This window comes from Poecilia reticulata, linkage group LG6, assembly GCF_000633615.1.
Source record: "Poecilia reticulata strain Guanapo linkage group LG6, Guppy_female_1.0+MT, whole genome shotgun sequence".
In the NCBI taxonomy this organism is placed as follows: Eukaryota; Metazoa; Chordata; class Actinopteri; order Cyprinodontiformes; family Poeciliidae; genus Poecilia; species Poecilia reticulata.
Genome location: NC_024336.1, coordinates 9,537,768 through 9,562,731, shown reverse-complemented (window position 1 = coordinate 9,562,731; position 24,964 = coordinate 9,537,768). Strand labels below are relative to the sequence as shown.

Genomic DNA, 24,964 nt, shown 5'->3' with positions numbered 1-24,964 from the left:
CACACACACACACACACACACACACACACACACACCTATAATGTGGGGGTGCCCATAATTCAATAAATTAGCATTTGGTTGAAGTTCCTCTTGAGTTAGTTTCAGCATTTAGTCTTGTTGAGGTCATATCTGTCACTAGTTATAATGGAATTTAATAAAGTGAACATGTATGCATACTTTCCCTTAAGTAAGTGTGCATCAGGTTACAAAAGATCAGAGGGTTTTCATTTTACAAAGGTATTAGCCAGGAGAAGAATACAAAAAAAAATCCATAGAATTCAATATATTTATACCATGGCACAGTGAATATACTAATTAGAGAAAATATGGGACAGGATATATTCCTATTTATGTATGAAAATATTTTGGAAATGATATATCAGGTGGAGGCTTGAACAATCACATGGCTCAATAACTACCTCACAAACAGACTGAAGGACTGCGTGTTTAACCAGGCGGCCAGCTGCACAGCAGCACCACAGGGTTCCGTCCTCTCACCACTACTTTTCACTCTGTACACTTCAGACTTCCAATACAAGTCAGACTCCTGATTTCTACAGACTGGACTGGAGAATGAACAGTGAAGCTGTCTAATTAATGTGAGTCACAACAATATTGAACTTTTCTTTGGGATCCATAAAGTATTTTTGAATTTTGAACAGAATTATATTCCAGGGGAATATTTTTACTTCACAAAAACCTGGTATTTTATCAGGGGTGTGTACACTTCTGAGAGCCAGAGCGTATCTTTGAACTTCTGTGAAAACTAAAATCTGTTTGCAATAAGCAGCAGCGACCCATCAGTCATCTTATTCTGGTGCTCAAGACATTTGGCGGAAAACTGATTTAATATATTGCACAACAGATTCTGTTAATAAAAAGGTAGCTGAATTGTTAGCATACCTTGGCACATCTATTACTTTTGGAGCATTTGCAGATCAACGATTTCTGCCAACATCAGACTTAATTGAACTCCTACATGTACTGCTGTACATTAACAGTCCCTGTTAACTGAAAAGCAACCTGGTGATGCTATTGATTAAAATGAAGGAGTCAAACAACAAAATACCTCATGGGTACCATGAGCAGTTTCATTTAGTAACACAGGTGTGAGTTATGTCAAAGGGTTAAGAAGAAAAAAATATATACATTCCACATCCTAGGAGTACAAGGCTTTTAGTCATCCATGAGCCGGCCTGGCTGTTAACCTCCTGAACACAGACAGCTTCGCTTTGGTTTTCTCAACAACAAAAACAACAGCAGGAAAACTTGGACCCAACGAGTGGGTAAAATACATGCAGTAAATGGCAAGGAACCTGGCAGTTTGTATGATTTACATAAGAATCTAACTTAATCACCTTAGTCTGGGAGAAAAAAAAAAAAAAGATATGCCCTGCATGTTAACAGTGGAACAGTGGAAGAACAGATGGCGCTGTAGAAAACCTGGGGCAACATGCAGTTTATCATAAATATTAAAAAAAGAAATCCCGAAGTTGACGTCTTCAGTCTGGGGTCTTCTCTACATTTTAAGGGTTGGATCAACAGTCAGTAACAGTGACTTTGAAATGCAAAAATGTATCCAAAGATGATAAACACACATTTGATCATTACAAATAAAGAATGCAAAAATAAACTTGTCTGATTTTTTTTTTCTATGTACTGCACCTTTAGTAAGTTCCATTCAAAGCCATGTTTCTATGACACAGTACATTCTTGAACAGTGACGAGAGGAAAGAAGAAAAAAATAATAAATCACTGTGCTGGCACAAAGATCCTGAGATGTTACTATTCTGTTAAGATCTTATGAGAAAAAATATACACACACTCGCTTGATCTAGTGCTCTTGCATTTTGACCTTAATAAATACCCTCAGTTATGCACATGTTACCATCTACGTCTACTTAAAGAAGTACCTAATCCAAGGTACCGGTGCAAAATAGGAGTCAGTTTCTTGAGGGGGAGCCAGAGTTATTTTACTGGAAGTACATCCAACACAAAACGGTGACAGCCAGGGCAGCCCCAGAACCCACGCTGAGCAGGACGGGCCTCCAGTACTGCCACTTCTCCTGCTTCTTCTCTGATTCAGTCAGTTTTTGTTTCATCTGCTGGACCTTCTGTGCTGTGCCAGCGATCCTCTCCTCACGGTGCCTCTTCCTCAGCCTAGCACACAGGACAGAGTTGAGCAGTGAGGACAACATGCGAGCAGTTCATAAACGACAAATGCTGTATGAAAAAATTACAAAAAGTAGAGAACAAGAATAAAGGTTGGCGTGATCAATTGGAAATCTCACCATGGTGGAATTTGGTTAACTTTTCAGTTTGAGTTATGAATCCACGATACGTCGGCATCCAAATAGGAATCAGCAGATGCGAGTTATTTTTTTAACAAATCAATTAACAGCATGATAAAATAAAATGAGCTCGATCATTTCTTTTATGACGATTAATATTGTTTGGAGGGAAATTTTGTTTACAGAGATCATAATCCATTTTATTTATGGTTTTGGTTGTGTGAGCTTTGTATTTCAGTTTCATTTATTGTTTTTGGTTTATTTATTTTGAATATTTAAAGTATCTTCCGGTTCCAGTGTTAAGGGTTTATTACTAAATTTAATTTTATTGATCTTTGAGAGGAAGAGCTTGCATAATTATGTCAAATATTAGTAAATGTATCGCAATAATTACTGGGATAATTTATCATAAATCAAATGCTATTTTGACAGGCCCACGTCGGTATTGGCCTAAAATTGGGTTGATGACTAATATTTATTTCCATCTATTTGTTGTTTGTTTTAGGAAGGGGAGGGGAGGAAGTTGGTCATGTGGTTTCTGTTCAGTCATGTGACAGTGATAGTCATGCAGAACAGGTTGTGTGGTTGTTTAAAGCAAAAACGAAATGTAGGATGTGACCATTTTACAGTGTCAAAAGGGTAGGGAATATACATGCAATGCAGTTTAGTGTGAGGGATCAGCCATCCCAGCAGTATTACTATCTGCCCGATTTTTTATATCAGTGCAACCCTCCTTGGAGTGTCCTTAACCGATGACCTGCTGGTCAGAAACTTGAGGATCTGGTTGGTGAATGCACCGTACCCAACATCTAAGGTTTGTAAACATAAAAAAAAATAGAAAAGTGACTGTTTTGTTTAATTTCTAAAAATCAAAACCATTGAAATAACAACAGGACCAGTCCCAAGCTCCTGCAAGAGTCTAATACCGTTTTAATAAAGAATAATGCCTTACTCCAGTCCCATTCAGACTTGAAGAAAATAACTAAATCAAATTCCATACATTTCCAGGCCTGAGAAGGCAGCCTGAGCTGCTCCTTCAAAGAGCTGGAGCTGAGCCGGAGCTGAGCCGGAGCTGAGCCGGAGCTGAGCCGGAGCTGAGCCGGAGCTGAGCCGGAGCTGAGCCGGAGCTGAGCCGGAGCTGAGCCGGTCCAGGCTCCGTCTGCCACCACTCACCAATTAGTTGCTGGCTTCAGGAACTTTCATTGAAGTGGCAACAGAGCGAAATGACAAGGCACTGAGTTCAGTGGGGCTCAAAATATTAGAGCTAAGCTGCTCTGATTTATCATCTTAGACTTTCCCAGCCCTGCCTGTCATGGAACGTGTTGGATTTAAGAATGTTGACAGACCTGAAACCTGCAGGTTAAGGTCCATGTTCTCCAGGGAACACACCGAGAGACTGAAGATGTCTTTGGTTAGTTAATCCTGACTGCAGCTATGGTGCTGATCACTAATATATGATGCTAAAAATAGTTTAAATTTCAAATCACTTTGCTTTTGTTTCAGTTTGAAAAACTGTTTACAGCGCGGTCTCTCTCACACACTGACACAAAGCCTCTCTTCTATATGAAAATAACTAATTAACAAATTCTCTAGAAAGAAAGAAATAAGTTATTTTAGTTGATTTATTTTTTAGTTTAACAGTTAGAAATAGTTAGCCAAAAGCTTTTAAAACTTAAGGCTACATTTTCTATCAAAAACTGTCAACAAATGCTTGATCGGTGCAACTCTGGTGATGTTTTTCTGTGTGAGGACACTCATTCCAAATGTGCTGAACTATCACTTACTGAACAGAGTTCTCTGCCATGTTGTGGCAGTCTAAATCCCTCGATGAGAGGTGGTCCCCTATGCTGGGCTGTGGCTCCAAGCAGGGGCCGTTGGGCCTGCTGGCATTGAGGTGAGGTCTGGGCGGAGGCGTTGGAGGTCGTAGATCCGACTCCAGGTCTTCTCTGAACAGGCCAATCTGTGAGTTCTGCAGCAGAGGTCAAGAAACACATGCATGGGCAAATAGAAGCATGAAGGAAACAGGCAGGAAGTCAGGCAAGACTTTCTAAACTTGGAACCCACTCAAATTTTATGATGGTTCACGTCTATGTACATGTTCAGTTATTGGTTTGTCTTTTGGTTGGAGCATTTTTTGAAAACAACATCGTATTTTCTGAATAACAAGAAGATTATTGATTACAAAAATGCCATGAACAATGAGGACATAGATTCTTTTACATGTTATATCATATTGCGGAGGTAGGACTGCATGTTACCTTGGGAGGATTTGCTGGATCACCTCATCCACAAAGACACTGATTAGAGAGCAAGTTCAACTACCTTGACTTTACACTGAAGCACAGTCCACTTTCGGTACAGTTTGTCCAGTACAGTACAGTCTGTCCTAAGACTGACCATTAGTCCATACTAATTATGGACTGTCCGTTTCTCTCTTTTTTGCTTGATTTGGCCTGGGATTCAAATAAACAATATACATTCAAAGGGGATTTATAAGCTAACGCTAACCTAAACTTAGCTTCAACTGAAAAACAACAGTTGGAAGGCTAGTCTGTTAACATCAAACAAAAGCTACTAGTATTACCAAGGCAACCGTTGCTCATATTAGAGCAGAAACTAAAAACATTAAAAACAAATTACAAAGTAACATCATCTAGAAGTCAAACACAGCACCTCATTTACATATCAAAGTAATAATTAACAGTCACCAACAAATCACTAAAACCCTCCTTTATCATAGACACAGACTTTTATCAATGCAAAAGAAAAGCATTGATAAATGCTGTCAGACAAGGTGCCTGATGTAAAACATTAAGTTCAGCATTAAACAAAATTGAAAAACCCCCAGTAATACTAGGAAATTTATAGTAAGTCATATAATGCTCACTGGACATTTTTTGCATCTATAAAACAAGTAAATTTCTCATGCGTTTCTGGTTCGCTCCTGATCAAACCTGTTCTGCAGAGCTGTAGGTCAGAATGAGCTTGGCTCCCTCGATGATGGACATGTAGGAGAAGCGCAGTTGGTCAGGGGTCTGGATCAGGCCCATGCGATATTCCCTCATATCCAGCAGCACCTTCTGTATGTCCACAGATGACGAGCTCTTACTCCTGTCCATCTACAAAACAGATTTATCTGTTTATGGAATACATTTGAAAAGGGTTATGCAGCTAAGTCAGTGTTTTCACTCCACACCAGTCTGCTTAACAGCATGTTACCATGAGGTCACCACCTTGGTGGCTCAGTGTATACCTGTGAGTCAGTTGTGCAATTATTTTTAATTTATTACAGCAGCTTGTCTTTCGTGTGTGCTTCCATTTGCTACTCGATGTGCTGCTCACTGTTTTTACTACTGAGGGACAAATAGAGGATTGTTCCATGCTAAAATAAATTGTGTTTCAGAACAAGCGTAGATCTGGAACATAGATATGCTCAACCAAGAGTTGCGGTAAAGAGTCACTTGTATTTTTATTTTGTGAGTCAGAAGCTAGAAAGTTTGAAAATCACTTAAATGTTTTCTTTAAAGCTTCAAGCTACTGATTTCAAATTTAACAGTTCCTGCCATTAAACATTATGGGAGCAAAGGAGACGTCACACTGTGTGAGAGAGAGCAGTCATCGTAAAACATGCTTTTTCTATTGTAACGCAAGATAAAATACTTATTGAGTAGATATTTTAAGCTGCACTGTTGTGTTGTTGTTTAAGCAGCTTGTACTTGTGATTAGCACCATTAGCTAGGTTAACATGGCTGAAGTGACTGCTTTAAGATGCATTTGTAACAGAATGTAAACCCTTACTGTAATTTAGAATTTTCCAAAACACTGCCTACATTTCCCAAATCATGGTGTTTCCATCCTAACCAGATTAAATGCTTAAAAGGATTAAAAAAATATTTCTTTATCCTTCCAAATGCTACTGGAGATTTATGTATTGTTAACACCTCACAAATATTCAAATCGTCATTTTTGAATATTTTCTCAGTAGCAGCATCCACACAGCAGAGTGTCGTCTTCACAGTGACCAGGCAGTGCTTTGCATGACATGTTCAGGGATTGAGAAAAGATCCCATTACTGAGTTTCCAACTCGTCTCTCACCAGTTAAAATTTGGTCGCCCATGCTCACCGACCAATTTCTTGATACGTTTCTAAATTTGACATATTTTTAGGGGAGCTTGATAAAGTTCCCTTCTATAGCTTCTGCGTAACAAACCAAATATATTTCAGCTAATAACCTTGGAGCTGGTAGGTTAATAGGCTCTGATTTATACATCACTTGTATAAAACAAGAGGGAAGATTTATTCTGCTGTCATTTTCTTACAGGTTTTAGAACAGGAGAAAACTTTCTTGAACCGTTTCTAAAGATACTAAGCTATCAAAAAAAAAAAGAACTAAAAACAATTCAACATAAGTTTATTTTTCAGACAATAAAAGGCGCAAAGCTCATGATGCTGAATGAATCTGAAAACAGAAGAATTCCTGAATGTGGGAAGGAGTTTCCAGGTAATCGCTGACATCACTCTTTTCTGCCTGAATGAACAATCTAAACATACCGTGAATAAAGTTCAGAACCAACATGCCACAACTTCTCTCACTAGCTTCCAGCCCTCTCAAATATTATCTTAGGATGACTGACTCATCGTACTCAGATGCTGAACTAAACGGTTTAACCCTTTGCTCTGAGTATAGTCAGTGTTAAGCAACTACTTCCCATAACAATAACACTCACTCACCAAGACCAAGCAAGTGTCCACCAAGGCAAACGTTCCCGAGCGTCCAATCCCAGCGCTGCAGTGCACCACTGAGGGCCCATATTCGGGCCCCAGGGAGCCAGACTCCCGCACCTTGAAGAGGAAGTTGAGGAAAGAGGCGGGAGATTCTGGCACCCCAAAATCAGGCCACGTGGTATAGTGAAAGTGGTAGATCTCTCTGGATTCCCCCGTCTGGGAAGAAACGTATGACATCAGCCATGAGCCATGTGCAGCACATACAAGTTCTGGCACTTCTGGTTCAAACCAGAAATGCCGGACAAAAATAAAAACAAGGACCCAGGTAGACTGATGTAAAACCACCTGGTATGAAGATGAAACAGAGGAATTTAGGGGCAATGACATATTAGCAACACGTTAGCCCAGGGGTTTCCAACCTTTACAATCCGTTCCAAACAGCCATTTCTACCCTCTGTCGAGCTGAATGAAAATATCAAATATAGGAAATTTTAAAGAAGAAAAACATAACATTGTTGCTCAAAAGAGCGTGGATGCATTTTCTTCTGTGGAAAATAAAGCAAAGAAAGTGGACGGTTTCCAACCGTTTCTTGTTGGTATCCATAATTACCAACAAGAAAATAATATTATTGGTACTTTAAGGGTCATTCTGTTGTGGGAATTCAATGCAATTCCAACATAAAAAAAACCTGAAAACCTGCATAATAACTACATTTAAAATATCAGATTGTTCTTTATCATTTTTGTCAGTTATTAAGAGCCAATGTGGGAAACCCAAAGAGCCACTTGTGGGCCCTGGAGCCACAGGTTGCATCTACACCATTTAAGCATGCTGGTGGCATGATCTTCCTCTTTTGAACTTTGACCTTTTTTTGTAGGGCCTGACTAGGATTTTATGTGACGTGGAAAATGCAGACAGAATTTGACAAACTAAGTGGAATCCACAACAAAACATGGAATTTCACAAAAATATTTCTCATCAACAAGCAGGAAAAGGTATTTTGTGGTTTCTGGAGTATTTTGGCTGCTCCACCTCCCTGTACTGGTCTATGCCTTGTTAGTCAATAAGTGTTTACACACCTACTGGAACTTGCACAATCATTTATTCATTAAAATAACATTTCTATTCTGTCTTTTTTAATGTTCATTATGTAAATAAAAAAAAGGAAAAAAAAAAGTAATCCTACTGAGTTGCACATCCGTTGGATCATGAGTACAGTATTTCGATTTTCTAATTATTGTTGTTAGTCTTGTATTCATATATTTTTGAACATTTGGAACTGTTTGAGAGAGAGAGAGAGAGAGAGAGAGAGAGAGAGAGAGAGAGAGAGAGAGAGAGAGAGAGAGAGAGAGAGAGAGAGAGAGAGAGAGAGAGAGAGATAGATAGATAGAGAGATAGATAGATAGAGAGATAGATAGAGAGATAGATAGATAGATAGATAGATAGATAGATAGATAGATAGATAGATAGATAGATAGATAGATAGAGAGATAGATAGAGAGAGAGAGAGAGAATAAATAATAAAAAGCGGTTGCCATTGAGAAAAGGCTCACTCAGTCCTTCAGAAAACTAAAAAAAAAAACTCAAAGCAGAGCACAAATTTCAGATTATTGCTTCCAATGTTTTGTCTCCTGCTCACCTTTGTGTTCTCTAGTTCTAGCACCCTGATTGTATAATGGGATTGGTCCTCTTCTGATAACAGTCGAACAACAAAACCCGTGTCAGTGAAGGACATCTGCAGCTCCTCTGAAGTGGGCCAGTACTGAGCACACTTTTCCTGGGGGGACAGAGAGGTCATCACTCAGGCTCAAACAGGAAGCAGCTTGCAGCGTTTTCATAGACAGATGAGTACGTGTGACCTTAAGCAGCATTCAAGACAGACTCACAGTCTATCTTGAATGCACCTAAAGTTAAGGCCTTTAAATGTATTAGTCATTCTCCAAACTCCAAACAGCAGTGGTGCAAAAAGTGGGTGCCCCATTAGAAGGGGCGCCACATGATGGCAGACAACAATTATTTCTAGTCTGCATTTTCTGTATTTAACAGCTGTTTGTGCTTATAATGTGCCTGGATACACATCAGAAAGTACTTAGCTGCACAGACACTGTAAGTACAAGCTCTGAACAGTCCTGGTAAAATAAACAAAAAAAAGAACACAAAACATAAGAGCTTAAAGTCTTAAAATATATGACATATTGCATTGTTTCAGAAGGGTTACCCTGTAATACAGAAGCACCATGTGAAGAAACCGAGAGCAGCTTAGCTTCGTAGATAGAGACTCAGATTGCAAGTAGCTGCAGATCAAATGCAGCGATTACCTGATGCGCAGGATGTGCACACATCTCTAGCTTTCTGTTTTTCAGCTTTTATCTGGGTGTTACCCTGGAGCTAACCCATAGCCATGACCTTAGGGAAGCAGTTGTGGCTGTATCCATCATTTTCAGAAGAGCTAAAAAAGCTATTTCCAATGTTTATGTAAGTTAGTCACTTTACAAGAAAAAAAGAAAAAGAAAAAAAACGGTTGCCCGTTTTTCCAGGAATGGACCCTTTAGCAAGTTCCTCCCTGTGAAGGTCAGTCATCCATTGCTCAAAGAAAAAACACTCTTCCAACTTCACTATGTTAAAGTTCATGACAGAGTGGCTGCTAAGAACCAGTATGGCTTGTTTGAATGGGTTGGGAGGGGAAAGGTCTGGAGAACTGAATTTGAACAACACACAAAGGTTTGGGCTCGTTTTACAGCTGCAGGACCATGGCCCTGCAGCTGCTCCAACCATGACCTCCTCCGTTTCTCTAGGGTCAAACGTGAGGCCGTCTGTCTGCCAGCTGAGGTGTGGCTGAATGTTGGTCGTGATCAGAAAGGTACAACTGACAAAAGGGTCAGGATGTGGACGACACCTAGACAATGTCCAAACCTCAAACTGATTCAGAGGCTGTAGTGGACTCTAAGAGAGCCGTGTTTAAAAAAAACTGAAAGGCATAATAAACTAAAACACAATAGAAGAATAAACTAGCATTTCTGCACAGTGGAAAAGTAATAAGACCAAAGAGATGATGATAACATCATATTCTTGCTGCTGAAGGCAGATCAACAACCTGAATTCTAGAAAAGACAGGTCATAAAAGGAAAAAAAACCTCTCAAATCACATGAGCTGATATTTTATTCACAACAGAACACTGATCCTAGCTTAACGGATGTTGAACTTCAACCAAAATAAGCTCAGGTTTGAACCTGCTACATGTTTCAGAACAGTTTGGATGGGGAAATGTTTGCCACGGTGAAGCATCTTCTCTTCTTTTCAACAGTTTGAAGATGTCTGGGCATTGAGGTCATGAGTTTCTGGAGTCTTGGAATTTGGTTCCATTCTTGACTGATGCAGGTCTCCAGCTGCTAAGAGTTTATGGTCTTCTTTGACATATTTTTGTTTAATGATGAGCCAAATGTTCTCCTTAGGTGAAGGATCTGGACTGCAGGCCTAATTCAGCAATACTCTTCTCCGATTAAGCCAATGCTGTTGTTATGGCTGCAGTATGTGGTTTGGCATCGTCTTGCTGAAATACATGAGGTCTTCCCAGAAATAAACGTTTTCTGGATGAGGTTGCTCTAAAACCTCTAGATACCTTTCAGGCTTCATAGTTCCTTCTAAAACATGCAAGCTGCTCACGGTTTCCATAGTCGCCAACAAGAATGTCAAATCTGGATTCGTCGGAACATGGAGCACTGTCACTGTGAAACAGTCCTTTTTAAATTCATAGTGGCCCACAGGACGCCACGGTAGATCTAGACCCTGTTCACATATTTCATGACAGACGATTAGGTGGAATCTGCAGATTGTACCGTAGATTATGTTTACTGACAGCGGTTTCTGGAAGTATTCCCGGGTCCATTTAGAAATGTCAATGTCAAAATCATGCTGACGAGTGACGCAGTTTTGTCTGAGGGCCCAAAGTCTATGGGCGTCCAATAAAGGTCTTCAGCCTTCTCTCTTACAGACAGGTTTCTCCAGTTTCTCTGAATCTTCTGATAATCTTACACACTTTAGATAATGAGATATGTAAAACCTTCGCACTTAGATTTAGAGGAATGTTGTTCGTAAAATGTTCCACAATCTTTTATGCATTCAGTCACAAATGAGACAGCATGCCCATCGTTACATCTGAAACTCCACTCATCTCTCTTATAGCTAATCATGCTGCAGATCTGAAGTAAGTTAACTTAATTTCAACCAGGTGAATCCTTTCACACATTTCTGCTTTTCCAGACATTTGCTCTGCTCCCCATGTTCTGTTAATAAAATGTTGTCTCATGTGATTTAAAAGTCTTCATTTTTATTCAATTCTAAAGAACATCCTGACTCTTTTAGAAATCAGGTTGTAGAAACTACTGAATCATAATCACGTTTTTCATGCAGTTTGGTTACTGTAGAATAAACAGCAACATACAATTGTACTGTTGGATTTCATGCGTTGTTGTTGTTCTTTCGGGTTAATATTTCTTATTATTTAAAATTCTAACAATAGGTCAGATATTTCTCCAATTTTATGTCCTGAAACATAAAAACCTCAGAACCAAAAGCAGGAGCACAGTTCCATACAGAAAACATAGAAATGCTTTTCTCTCCCACATGTACAGCTTACAAACTTTTTCCTTTCCTCAGTTAAACGGCAGGGAATGCTACATATGTAGCTAAGCCCAGAATCTGTAGTAGGGCTGTAGTGATACAATAATCTCACGATACGATACACGATATTCTGCTCACGATACGATATATCGAGATTGCGATATTCAGCAAATGATACAATTCAATACACTTTTGCGATTTTCTGAAAGATTTTAGAGGGACAGAGTGATTTTGGTGACATTTTGTGACTGTTATAGAGTTGGATTGAATTAATTTAACTGAAAACTGATTAAAAGCACCAACTACACAATACCTGGCTCTGGTTGGACATGGACACAGACTTAAAGTCGATAGCTGGACAAAATGAATTAAAGAAGTGGTGAGAAAACATGTTTCTTTTAATTGAAACAGTACAAACTGTAGCTTACATCCATTTGTAAAGTAAATAATACCTTTTTAACCTCGACACTTAACATCTGAAGGAATCACTCTAAGCCTGATGACCTAATCACTCTCCCGGTGAAGCAAGCAGTGAGTGAGCAAGGTGACAGTTGGATGTTATGATACTTGCGGATGAATATCGATTTTTTTCTAGGAAAGAAAATATCGATATATATCGCAAAATCAATATTATTACACAGCCCTAATCTGTAGTAGATTAAATATAAAGTTGTCATTTCATTTGACCAACATTGTCGTTCTGACTGGAGGTAATGACGCATAGAAGTGACCTGACTTGTCGAAACATCCCAAACATGATAGAAAAATGCAGTTAAAATGATAACCGTTTCAAACTTGATCCTTCTTTGACACCGTTGTATTAAAATTAAATAAATCCTCATCTCTATATATTAAATCTCAGGCAGAGGTATAAATAATTTAAGGCAGTGAATCTGGTATGTATTAAGTAATAAAGATAGATATTTCCAAATACAGTCTTTGTATATAAAAGCTTGTGGTCATCATGTGCTGAGGTGTTACTCACAGATCCTTTCTCTATCACTCTGTTGAGCATTATAACGGCTTTAGAACATTGCTGCCAGACCATCAACCAGAAATGGCCACACGTATTCCTCAAAGGGCCCTGTCAAAGTAAAAAAAAAAAAAAATGTTCATGAAAGTGTGACATACCGAGTAGAACAGTATGCAATACAGTAGCATTCTCTCAATGGTTTCCATACCTGAGTTAGAATGTAAGCTCTCTCGGCTTCTTTCACGGCGACTAAACTCGCGTTAATGTAGTCATTGTCCGCGTTTTCAAGCTTTACCCGACTGTGGTCATCTGAGGAGGGAAAAAAAAAACATCAGACGGCGAAGCAATTACAACAATGCAAATTCTCAGCCACCATATTGGAAAGAAAAACAAACAAATCTCTCGTTGTGCAAAGACTCACATGGGCTGACGTCTCTGTAGCGATTCAAATTCCTGTTCATTGGAAGCTTAGCTACTTTGTATGGATATTCGATGGCTTGGTTGCGGATGTCCTGGTGCAAACGAGAAGAAAGGTTAAAGGTTAGCTTTCAGGTTGCAAACACAAACATTTATGTAGAGACCACACAAAGTGATGGAAGGTCTTCATTACAGTCTTTCTGCTCTTCTTGTTTCACTTAAAGTGTTCCACTTTGCTTGATTCGTTAGTGAAAAGATTTTCTACTAGCTGGGTTCCTACACACAAAACTCCATACATTTACATCCTCAACTTCTAGAGTTCTCAGTCCTGTTTAAGTCACCTTGAATATAATATTTAATTGAGAAGCAGAAACTAATGGTATAAAATATTAAGGTTTGCTTTAAATTTTAATAAAACAATGTACTGCCTGATACCAGTAGTGAAAATTTGATTTGCATTATTTTGTGCTACTACCGAAATATATTTGCAATGTTGAATTTTGTACACCAATATACAGCTAGTTAAAATAATGTATTATTTTTTTATTGTGTGATTGTAGCACTCTACACGGTTAAAGAGAATTTAGTTTCTGACAGTTTCACAGCTGTTTGGGTTCAAGCCATGCGTTTTTTGGACTCCTTGTAGACGCTGTTTACAAGGAGTTTGGGGGATTTTTGATCTACTCTTTTACTTTCAGACTGTTGTGGTACTGTGGCAACAAGGTTTGTAAATATAAACAAGGTTTGTTTATACAAATGGGAGCGGCCGATTAGCAATTAAAAGAGTCTAAATAATACTTGAACTATGGCCCCAAATCCCAGAGGAGTTGAAAAGAGCAGAGCGTGCCAACAAACGATGGTGCCATCCAGGACATTTTACTGTGGATTATCATTTCTGCCACGTGGAAATTGAGCTGTTGGCATGTTGTGACAGTCATGCAAAAATCTCCAGTCAGAGGACTCCTCAAGGTCTCTGCAATACTGCCTGCTACTGGAATTACTGTCCACAGTGACTCTTTGAGGATACCTCAATGATATTATGGCAAATTTACATTTCCTTTCAGCATCAATTTTCCTTCTTCTTTTATTTTGTTGAATTGAATAAATGCCACAGATGCCATCAAATCAACAACCCAGATTTGGATTAATTTGATATAGTATTATGATTTTGTATAAAGTTAACATAATTTATTGTATTATTGTATTTGTATTCCCTTTGGAATTAATAAAGTATTTTTGAGTTACTTTTTTTTTTTAAATCAAACTCGTTTAATAAAAAAAAAGAAGGTTTTTTTAACATGTTTTATACATTTTCTGATTCTGTAGAGAAAATTGTTTATTTCTTTGCGTCTCCTTTAAACAGCTGAAGTCAAATAGCAAACATTTCCCATTGACTCAGTAAAAAATAAAAAATAAAATGTTAAAAACCGCGCAGTCAGTTTCTACGTTAAACAGGAACTAAAGTATTAGAAACTTAACCTGCATTTGCCAGATTGGCTAACACTGCTGGTGATAAAAACACATGCGTCTCTTTCTCTGGAAGTCTTTGGTGAGTTCTCAGAAACTGCGGCTGACGTCCGCAAGCGTCACCCAAGCAGAGAGCTCCCCCGATGCACGTTTCCCAGCTACGGAAGTCAGCCCCCCTGCTAGCGCAGCTCGCTACTTTCTCACAATTAAGTGTTGGCTGGCTTCCTGCGGCGCCCGTCCCGTCCTGCCTGCGCTACGCAGCGAGACGAAGCTCGTTAGTTAACACAAAAACACACGCCACGGAACAAGCGGGGAAAGTAGTGAAACACAACAAGATGAGTCTGAGAAGTGAACTGGCTAAGTTGGTTAGCAACCGATCGTCATAGAAACACGAGAGGCCCTCGGTGTCCCGACTTACATTGTAAAGGTTCTGCCATTTCCCGGACGAATCAATATCCTCGAATTCTTGCTCCATTGTGTCGCGGTTGGTGAAGTGAGAAGCCAGCCGGATAACTTCGGGGTGTTTTCGCCACCGTTATCCAACTTACTCCTCTCCGTTAGCCATCTGAAGAGCACTGTGTGTAACCTGATGAATCCCTGCGGGGAGTCAATCTGCCTCTCCTTCACTCTGACTCTCGCGGGTTGCCAGGTTGCGTAACGGGAGCTGGTTATATTTGCCCGTTTCGTACTTTTGTAGTTCTGGTCTTTATGTGTCGACTTGCGTCATTTCGTGCCCGCCTTGAATATGTTTCCTTTCGTTTCTACATTGACATCTAATGATACCAAAAGATTCGCTAATTGATACCTCTGTCTCTTCCCTACACGTTGTTATCCAACTTTATTTTTCTTGCTTGTCATTAATTTTAGATTAATTACAAATGGGAATACTGAAATACTTTTCTTGTCGGTTGTGACTTAATTCAACTGCATATTATTTTCTGTAAATATTCTAAAATATTTATTTTGGAATGTTTATTTGGGCAAGTTGACTCACGAAACATGGAAATTAAGGACTCATAAAACTAAATTAGCTGCATACAGAACATAAAATTACATCAAATTTAATCCAACCAAAAATTAGCTTTCTTTAGCAAGCTACATGTTATTTTTTATTTAGTGCTCATAGTTTGCATTAAAATTATGACTCCAGTTATTATGAAAGCAGTAAGGTTCTCAAACTTATTTTTAGATTTATGCCCCGATTTTTCATATTTTGTAAAATTGACTGACCAGAACGGAATTAGTATTAACATCATTGGAAATATTTTTTAAGGTACCAGTTTCACAAATCAGTCCAGTTTGACCAGTTTACTTAATATGCTATACATTTTTTTTCTCAATTTGAGATGGTCTTACTGTCAGGAAAGTAATTATACAGAAAGCCTTATAGGCATTTTTGTTCAGATAAAAAAGTTGCCAATCACTGTTTTACTGTGAGATATTGTTAGTATATAAAACTGAGCATTAATCTGACATAAACTGACATAATCTAACCTATCATACATGGTTGAAAAAAGTAATAATTGGCAAATTCAGAAATAAAAGTACAGAAAGAACCACACAGGACAAACAACCATCCACACACTCACTCCTAGGGACAATTTAGACAGACCAATTAACCTGACGGTCATGTTTTTGGACTGTGGGAGGAAACTGGAGTACCTGGAGAGAACCCACGCATGCACAGGGAGAACATGCAAACTCCATGCAGAAAGACCGGGGCCGGGAACCCAGAACCTTCTTGCTGCAAGGCAACAGCTCTACCAACTGCGCAGCACTGTGCTGCCAGAAATAATAATAATAATAATAATAATAATAATAATAATAATAATAATAATAATAATAATAATAATAATATTAATAATTAATATTATTATTAATTCGTGAGTCAACTTGCCCATTATTATTATCTCATAAATCCTAATGGCCACTATTTGAAATTGTGTTTTTTGAATATTGATTTAATTTTCGAAATCAACCATACTGCGGCACATTCGAACAAACATGGCAACCTTCTAAATTATGCTTTGTGTTCTTGCTGCTACTATTTTACCTGAAAACTAACACTCGTCGTAACTTTGTGCATTCCTTAAGACTGAAAAAAAAAACATTTTTAGAATTTGATAATCTGTTTTTGTTTACATTTACCTATTACACACAATGTGACACATTTATCCTGATGTGTGGAGTACCTACATCAAATAAAAAGAAACATTGTTCAAAAACTGTTTTTTATGTCTGTCAGAAGACGCCCCCTTGTGGTCAACACAGTTCAACAATACATTCGCGGGCGCCAAACTCCAGCAACCGGAGAAGGAGACACATGACAGGCCTACCAGCTAAACCCTGCGACTAGAGGAGCTGGAATCATGTTCGTCGCTCGCAGCATCGCCGCTGACCATAAAGATCTCATCCACGATGTCTCGTACGATTTTCACGGTCGCAGAATGGCGACTTGTTCCAGCGACCAAAGCGTCAAGGTGAGCTACACTCGGCGCTAATGCTGAAGCTCAGCCTAGCATGTTAGCATTCCCCACGTTAGACCCTGTTGGCTCTAAACATTACTGACTCATTTAAGTTGAGATGTTTGAGAAAATGTAAGCCTCCTTTACAACAAGGCAGCTTTACATTACAGATAGGGCTAAATAAGCTCGTTTTACATATAGCTAGTCCGACTGAGTCAACTAGATAGAAAGAATTTTGTTTAGATAGCTTAAAATGATCTAAACCAAAGGTGTAAATGTACACTGATAATGTCATGGCACTAATGTGTTTGAGCGAATTTCTGCCTCTCAGGTGTGGGATAAAAGCGAGAATGGAGAGTGGCAGTGCACAGCCAGCTGGAAGGTAAGCACCTTTGCGTTCTGTCATTTTAAAACTTGCTGCCATATAAATCCTTGTAAAGCTGTTATACATGTAGGGCTGTTACCAATGACTACCTTCTTATTAAGCTGCCATCAAATCAATAAATTGATTAAATGTTAGTTCTGAAAATGGGGGTCTTGATGCAAAACCTGTTGGAGTCCTTGAGATGATTTTCAGAGACCAAACTAATGAAAAAAAAAATGAAATATTGAAAGCAGATGTGTGCAGTTGATTTTGCAACAGAATTACAAATAGATGAAAACAGTCTGGTATTGAGCCTTCTTTTGTTGTTGCACTACTGTTTTACTGATTTTTCTTGTAAGTCATGGAGTTAACTGATAGACTATTTGAGATCAGTTTCTTATGTGGATCGGATGCTAAAAAGTTTGGGAAGCTCTACAGTGGAGCCCATGTATTCTCTGGGGTTAGGAGCCTCAGAGAATAGTCTGCGAATAGTTGAATTCTGACTCCTGACTGACTTTTTTTTATCTGAAAAGTCGTTAAATATGGCAAAACAGTTGCTTAGTTGGCAACAGCGTGGTGACTGTTGTTAACTGCAAACATACTGATGTGACATGGTTGACGTGTCTGTCAGTCAAATCTTTCTAAAAGCGAAGTAATAGAGATCAGTGGTCGGTTCTTAGACTTTTGCCAGCGTAGATCAGATCGGCTTCACATGTAGGCATCGGCCGATCACCGATCTCCCAAAATTAAGAAAATCTTTGCGGATTTACCGGTTCATCCTCACTATATATGTAATGTTTTATTCATTTATTTATTTTTAAAGGTAGTGGGTGCAGCTTATATTCAGGTGTGCTCAATAGTATTAAAATTAAAGCAAATTAAAATTACCATAAAAATGATGTTTACTAAAAACATAATTCTTGGCATATATATCGGCATTACCGTCAGTGACGATGTTAGCAATTTTATAGCATAGAAATATCGGTTTCTGTAGTAGAAGTTGGCTGATATTATGAGCTGATGTTTATTTCCTTCTTGCCAAGCAATGTCACCTGTGGAGTTATTTGTTCACAGTATTGAAAGGGAGATGCGTAGCTATCTATATTGGTTATTGGCCATAAAAGCAACATTAATGTTGTTTTTGGCCCAGATGTTAACATCAGTGCATCGCTAATCATGTTATTGATTTGTCCTGGCAGCCTTATGAACACTGTGACATATTTACCTTATTGCTTCATATCCCATGTGTGTTTTTGCGCTCAAATTCCTGTCCTCCTGCCTAAATACTGTGAAACTGGAATGAGTCTGAGAAATGTATCCCTCTGTCGGGTGCAGACCCACAGTGGATCGGTGTGGAGAGTGACCTGGGCTCACCCGGAGTTCGGCCAGGTCCTGGCCTCCTGCTCGTTTGACCGAACAGCCGCCGTCTGGGAGGAGATCGTCGGGGAGTCCAACGACAAGCAGCGAGGCCTGAGCCACTGGGTCAGCGCAGCCGCCAGCTGTTTGAAAACCAGCCCCGACTTGAGTCTTGTCGTGTTGAGTTTTAACCCAGGCCGTCCACATCGCCTCTGTCCAGATCAAGAGAACCACGCTGGTGGACAGCAGAACGTCGGTGACGGACGTGAAGTTTGCGCCTAAACACATGGGTCTGATGCTGGCCACCTGCTCTGCAGACGGAGTGGTGAGGATCTACGAGGCTCCGGACGTGATGAACCTGAGCCAGTGGTCTCTGCAGCACGAGATCTCCTGCAAGCTCAGCTGCAGCTGCATATCATGGAATCCCTCGAGGTACTGCAGCCGTGTTCACCACACAGCAGGTTCCTACCAGGTCTGGCTGGGTCCCACGTCTGCTTTCCTTTAATGTCTGATTCAAGTCCTTATTCTAATCTCCAGCCTAAAACGCGTCCAAACTCATTTTCGGAAACTCTGTTTCTATTCAGTAGTTGAAAGTAGTGAACTTTGATCTTTGAGAAAAATGGTGTGCTGCAGGTTCTTTGATAACAGAAACTGTTGGGAGTTCAACAGACGATGAAGGGATTAAAAGATCATCCCTGTTTATGCATCAGTACGTACGTCCTGTACCTTTATATGATTTTTTTTCAACAACTCAAAGAACGTGTTTTGTGCATTCCAAACATGGGATGTTTCTATTTTAATGCACAATTAATAAAAACCTCCTGATCAGCTGTTGGAGCCACTTAGGCAAAGAATGTAGCAGCACCTTCCTTGTACTGCGACATGAAAGCGTTAGAAATGTTACTATCAGTGTTCATTTGTGTCGTTCTCCCTAACAATTTTCATGTTGATGAAAGCGGTGTGTAGTTGGATTTTTGTTTCTATATATATTTTTTTTATTATTGCCGTTTTCGTCAGGTTTCATTATCTTCCAAGCCTGTGTCAGCAGTTAGCACATCCTGTTGTTCACCCTGAACACCGTGTTGGTGCTCAGAGTATAACGTGCTCCGCTTAAGGAAAATAAACTGTCTACAAAAGTACTGAACAGTAAAATCAGTATAAAAAAAAATAAAACACACAGTTATTTTTAAGTTGCCATGTAAATAATGTCTTAGAAAGCATTTAAAACGTTCCTAATCTTATCATTGGATTTTAGCTGTTGTAGGATTTCTCTTTTGTCTTTTGGCAAAAAACCACGAGACATTTCTCCCTCTAGACTCACAGGTTTGCTTTGCCTGTATTTACCCAGAATGCCCAGCGCTATAATAGATTTCCTGCTTTTGAAGCGGTCTCCCTTTCAACTTGATGTTGACATGTGCATTTGAAGCACTTCAGAGTTCAACAGAGTTCACATCAACCAAACCCAGGTCTAGGTTTGTAGGCGGACCAGAATGTTTTGTTTTTGTCTCCATCAGGAGTTTAATTCCGCATTCACAGCTAACCAAACCAACTAAAGTTCAGTTAAAGAGGATGACCAGGGCTGGTGTGAATGCAGCCTAAATTATAGCTTTTCCTCGCAAACTGTTTTCTCTGTGAATTGAACTATTATTGTTCTTAAAATGTCCTTCTTGTTGCACACTATCTTCCTGCAGTTCTCGAGCCCACCCCCCTATGTTCGCCGTGGGCAGCGATGACAGCAACGTGATGTACGGTGGGAAGGTTCAGATCTACGAATACAACGAAAACACGCGGTAAGAACCTTGTTCTGGTAGATTCCAGTACGGAGTAAAAACCACAGCAGCCGTGAGTCGTATTGTCCTGTTCCGAAGGAAATACAGTAAAGCAGAAACGCTGTTGACGGTCACCGACGCCGTCCACGACATCGCCTTCGCCCCCAACCTGGGCAGATCTTTCCATGTGCTCGCCATTGCAACCAAAGACGTCCGGATATTTAAGCTCGTCCCTTTGAGGTAACGTCACAGAGAGGGTTATTCCACGATTGCGTGTGCTCAAGTCAGAATCTTTATTTGTACCCACTTGTCCAGGTGAAACTAACATTGCTTTGTTCTGGATTCCTCTCTGTCAGGAAGGAGAGCACGGCTACTGGACCCACCAAGTTTGAGGTCCAGATCGTGGCTCAGTTCGACAACCATAACTCCCAGGTGTGGCGCGTGAGCTGGAACATCACCAGCACCCTGCTGGCCTCGTCTGGAGACGATGGCTGCGTACGTCTGTGGAAAGGTGGGACGCTGGTTCAAAACTGTTGTTTACCCGTCACATTTTTTATTTTTATTTTTTTTCCTTCTTCCTTCAACTTTGTTGCTTTTTTTGTATGTTACAAGCTTCAGATTCTAGAAGTGTTTATATGCCAAATACAACAAAAGCCATTCAGGTGACATCAGAAATGATGGAAAATAAACTTTAGGACATTTGAAAACAGATTTTCATTTCAGTTGTTCTGAAAACTTAAACTTCTATGAGAACGTATGTTGTTTATCCTCTGGTTTGTGAATTAGTTTGGACACCATACCCAGTAGGGGGCAGAAGAGGCCAGTCTGTCTTGGTGTATTGAAGCAACACTTCCAGCTGATGTTTCGGTGTTTCCCCCTGCAGCTAACTACATGGAGAACTGGAAGTGCACGGGCATCCTGAAGGGAGACGGCAGCCCCCTGACGGGCTCGTCCGGTCAGCCCACAGCCATGAGCACGGTGGTGGGCTCCTCCGTTCAGAACTCCCAGAACATCCTGAACGGGATGTCGGCAGGAAGGTAGGTGGTGTGGTGCCGCCTGCCGCCACTCACCCAGCCTGAGACTAGCCGATAGAACTGCTAACCTTACTGTGCCTCACACTGATTGGAGTGCAGCTGACCACTGACAACAAACCTGGACTCACACTGGTCTGGATCAGGCCTCTAGAGCTGGTGTGTGTGTGTGTGTGTTGGCTTCTCCTTGATTTATATGATTTATACTGATGCATGTTATGAACGGCGTTTATTTTTCCTTTACTTTTCCAATAAGGACTAACTGTTTATTTACTAGTAAAAAATAAGTCAAATAAACTTGTTTATATGAATTTGATTTGTGGTTATTTGAGCTGCTAAAGTTACTTGAAAAGAATCTGTGAACTTGTGAAGTTAATGTTTCCATCAAGAGCGTACCCGCACCACAGGGACAGTTTCCAACTCAATCATTCCAAGTTCTCCTTGTTTGTCTGTTCAAATGAATGTATCCTGGTGCCAGTGTGGCCACGCCTTCTTCCTCTGGAGGAGGAAAACGCTTTAATGAACGCTTTTAACCAGCTGTGAATGTGCGGATGAATACAGCCATTTTTAGAATGACAGAAAATCTAGTTTTCATTTATACAAATTCAATTCCTAAGTAGTAAAGCTCACATGGGGGATATTGCACGCAACCACTTTATATAAATTTTTAATTGAGTTAATTTCAGGGTCTGTTATTAATATCCATTTTAAATGGGGAAAATATGCTACATTTTCAGTTTAGAAGGCCCTTTTGTTGCTAAATTATTGACTAAATAGACATGTGAGGTCAACAACAAAAGTATTTCTGGTTTTTAATCTCTTATTTAGGTTATGTAACCATAAGGTGCAAAATGCTGTGCTACCCATTCAGCTTTCCAGTGTTTCAGGAACTCCTGATCATTCATGGAACTTCTTTGGAAAAATAATTCTTTAGAAATCCAGACTGTGGATGCTGACATTAGCTGCTTGTGTTTAGCACCGAGATGCTATTTTAGGGTTGGATAATTTCTCTGATAGGCTAATTCCTTCTAGCACAACTTGAAGACAAAGATTGTCTTTTCCAGCGTCCAATCAGATCGTTTGTTGAAGTTAAGATGAACCCCCGGTGGGCCAATAGAAGCAGCTTTGTCGTCCGTGATTGTTGTTTGTGGATATTGCTTGTGCGTCAGATTTATGGGTGTATCAGTAACATGCAAATACAACGGTTCAAAAATGTTAAAAAAATAAAAATAAAGCTATTGAGAGCTCATTGAAATCTTTGTAATTAATTAATAGAAATTAACGCGTTAAAGTCTCAGCCCTAGTAAATTTGTAAGATTAAGATATTTAATTACTTCAAGAATAATTTCCTTACATTTGCAACAATAAAAAGTGCACAATATACAAGCTTGACAAGCGTGGCAGAAAACAAATTGAATCAGGGCTAACTGGTTCTGACAGAGTGGACAATATGCGGCTGTATTTATTTTCAATCTAACTCCTGTCTCGAATTATTATAATAATTATTATAGACCTAACTCTTGAATCACATCTAACATAACAGAATCGGTTCACTGTGTGAAATCTTCTTACACATGTTTGTTTTTGTATATTTTCAGATTTCTGTACACAGTGTCCTACTTAGGGATGCACCGAAGTGAAAATTTGGGCTGATATTGATATCTGATACTAATATTGCTGTCATGGTCGATATCTGATATTATTGATACATTTTTTCATCAGTAAAAGCCCCCACAATCTTACGGTGCATCACTACAGTGGTGCCTACCAGGAGGAGTTGGGGGGAGAGGGGAGGGCAGGCCACCCCTAGAAAATCATATTCGGTTCATACAAATATCTTTAAAAATTAAGGCATAAATGTAAAACCCAATAAATAAATGTGGGGGAAAAAAACCTAAAAATGTAAAATTTTCTTTACTAGACTGGTCTTTGTACTTCCTCTTCAAAAAGCACATGCACAAACGGCAACATGGAATTAAACATCTATTAGCCCAGATTTAAATATTGGCATGGTTACAATGTAAAAAAAAAAAAAGACTAATATTGCCTGACAATACCGACAATTGCCGATATAAGGTGCATCCCTAGTCTTAGCATTCCAGTTGTCGTGTGTTGACGTAGAAAAAGACGTGGTTTGTTGGTTTGTTGACGTTAATTTGCTCTCATATTGGTTGTTGCATGCAGGATTGCCAAACGAGTCCCTTTTGCTCCTCCCCTGCGACAGCTGACCTCTCCAAAGATAAACCAGAGTCCTGCGTATTACTAATAACACTCGAACATGACCAGCCATTTGCCATGAAATACAACACTGCCTCGCAGCGTACTTGTTCTTCAGGCATGAAAACTGCACGCATGTACTCCACACTTTGTTTTTGTGACTTGCGCTGAGTTTCATTCATTAGATATCTTCACACCTGTCTTGAAAGAATAAACCAAATTTTGCCATTTCTCAAATTTGATCTCTGCAGCCTCCTCTTTACATCCTTGTCCTCTTATATTCTATTTGTTGTTGTTTTTTTTCTTCCGTTGGTGTCCTTCCTTTTTCATCACTCTCCTCGGTGCTTCAGGTATTTCTTCCCCCCTCTGGATCCTCCCAGGGGGGGGACCAGGCATGGTCACCTGCTGCCTCCGTCGTCCCTCATAGAGCACTGTGATGCTGAGCCTGTTGTTCAGCCTCAGCAGCTGGCTCTTGTTCACAGTCGCTCCTCTAGGGCGCTGCTATCCCTGCCAGAAACTGAAGAGCAATGACTTGACTTGGAAGAGTTTTTTCTCCCCCTTTTTTGTGTATTTTTATTAGAAAATGTAGTGCTGGGATGTAATGCTGAAAATACCTTGTCATTCACTTGCAATAAACATTTTTTTAAAGTTTGCAATGTTTTGTTCTTGTCATGAATTGAAGGACTTCTGAATACAGCTCACAAATTGGGTGTTCTTTTTTTTTTTGTTTTAATCCTGCGGAAGTAAATTTAAGTCATTTTTAACTACTTTCCATTCATTCCACCAAAACCAGACACCATGTATGAGTAAGTGACTTCCATGTGAAACAGCTCAGAGGAAATGGCTTATGATTCATTGTCATGCAGGTAAAGTTGCACTCATGAGGCTTATGTACAAACAAGAGGTCTGGCTTTAACATGAACTCTGGGTGTGTTTGCTTGTCTGGTTCATTCTGGTTAAAATATGTTTGTTCTTAAGGTAAAGTTGCTCACAGTGAGTAGAGTACTTGACTCAATTTGCTCAAGTAAGAGCGGGTATACTTCATTATTATTATTATGATACAGTTCATAATATTACTCAAAAGTAAAAAGTAATGTTTTAAACTAAAAGAAACTTTTTTCCAAAAAAAAGAAAAAGAAAAAATGTAATCTGTGACCTGCAAAAACTGGTGTTGCTGTTTCAAAATTCACATTAACTAGGAACCTGAATGAAAATGGGCTGCATGGTTAAGTTACCAGCATGGCGTTGCAACGTGTTCCGAAACAC

The 24,964-nt window shown here is 39.5% G+C and overlaps 2 protein-coding genes across 4 annotated transcripts; one reads left to right on the top strand and one right to left on the bottom strand.

The window, feature by feature from the left end:
* Positions 1–1,066: 1,066 nt before the first annotated feature.
* Positions 1,067–15,156, bottom strand: ptpn2a (protein tyrosine phosphatase non-receptor type 2a). 2 transcript variants are annotated; one of them, XM_008411118.2, is made up of 9 exons: positions 14,915–15,156; positions 13,034–13,124; positions 12,821–12,921; positions 12,625–12,723; positions 8,658–8,795; positions 7,024–7,233; positions 5,246–5,410; positions 4,076–4,260; positions 1,067–2,160 (listed from the first exon to the last, which is right to left on the bottom strand). In XM_008411118.2, the coding sequence occupies exons 1-9, from the start codon at positions 14,969–14,971 to the stop codon at positions 1,974–1,976; spliced, it is 1,233 nt and encodes a 410-aa protein (XP_008409340.1). In that variant the 5' UTR covers positions 14,972–15,156; the 3' UTR covers positions 1,067–1,973. The 2 variants fall into 2 exon arrangements, with proteins under 2 accessions (XP_008409340.1, XP_008409339.1); XM_008411117.2 differs by lacking the exon at positions 14,915–15,156 and adding an exon at positions 14,509–14,616.
* A 1,591-nt stretch (positions 15,157–16,747) lies between these two features.
* Positions 16,748–24,351, top strand: seh1l (SEH1-like (S. cerevisiae)). Of its 2 annotated transcripts, none has more exons than XM_008411115.2 (9): positions 16,748–16,976; positions 17,293–17,343; positions 18,661–18,807; positions 18,902–19,113; positions 20,373–20,471; positions 20,550–20,690; positions 20,807–20,961; positions 21,334–21,487; positions 24,049–24,351. In XM_008411115.2, exons 1-9 carry the CDS (start codon positions 16,866–16,868, stop codon positions 24,227–24,229), a joined length of 1,251 nt encoding a protein of 416 aa, XP_008409337.1. In that variant the 5' UTR covers positions 16,748–16,865; the 3' UTR covers positions 24,230–24,351. The 2 variants fall into 2 exon arrangements, with proteins under 2 accessions (XP_008409337.1, XP_008409338.1); XM_008411116.2 differs by lacking the exon at positions 24,049–24,351 and adding an exon at positions 23,666–23,930 and having other exon boundaries at positions 16,750–16,976.
* Positions 24,352–24,964: the final 613 nt, after the last annotated feature.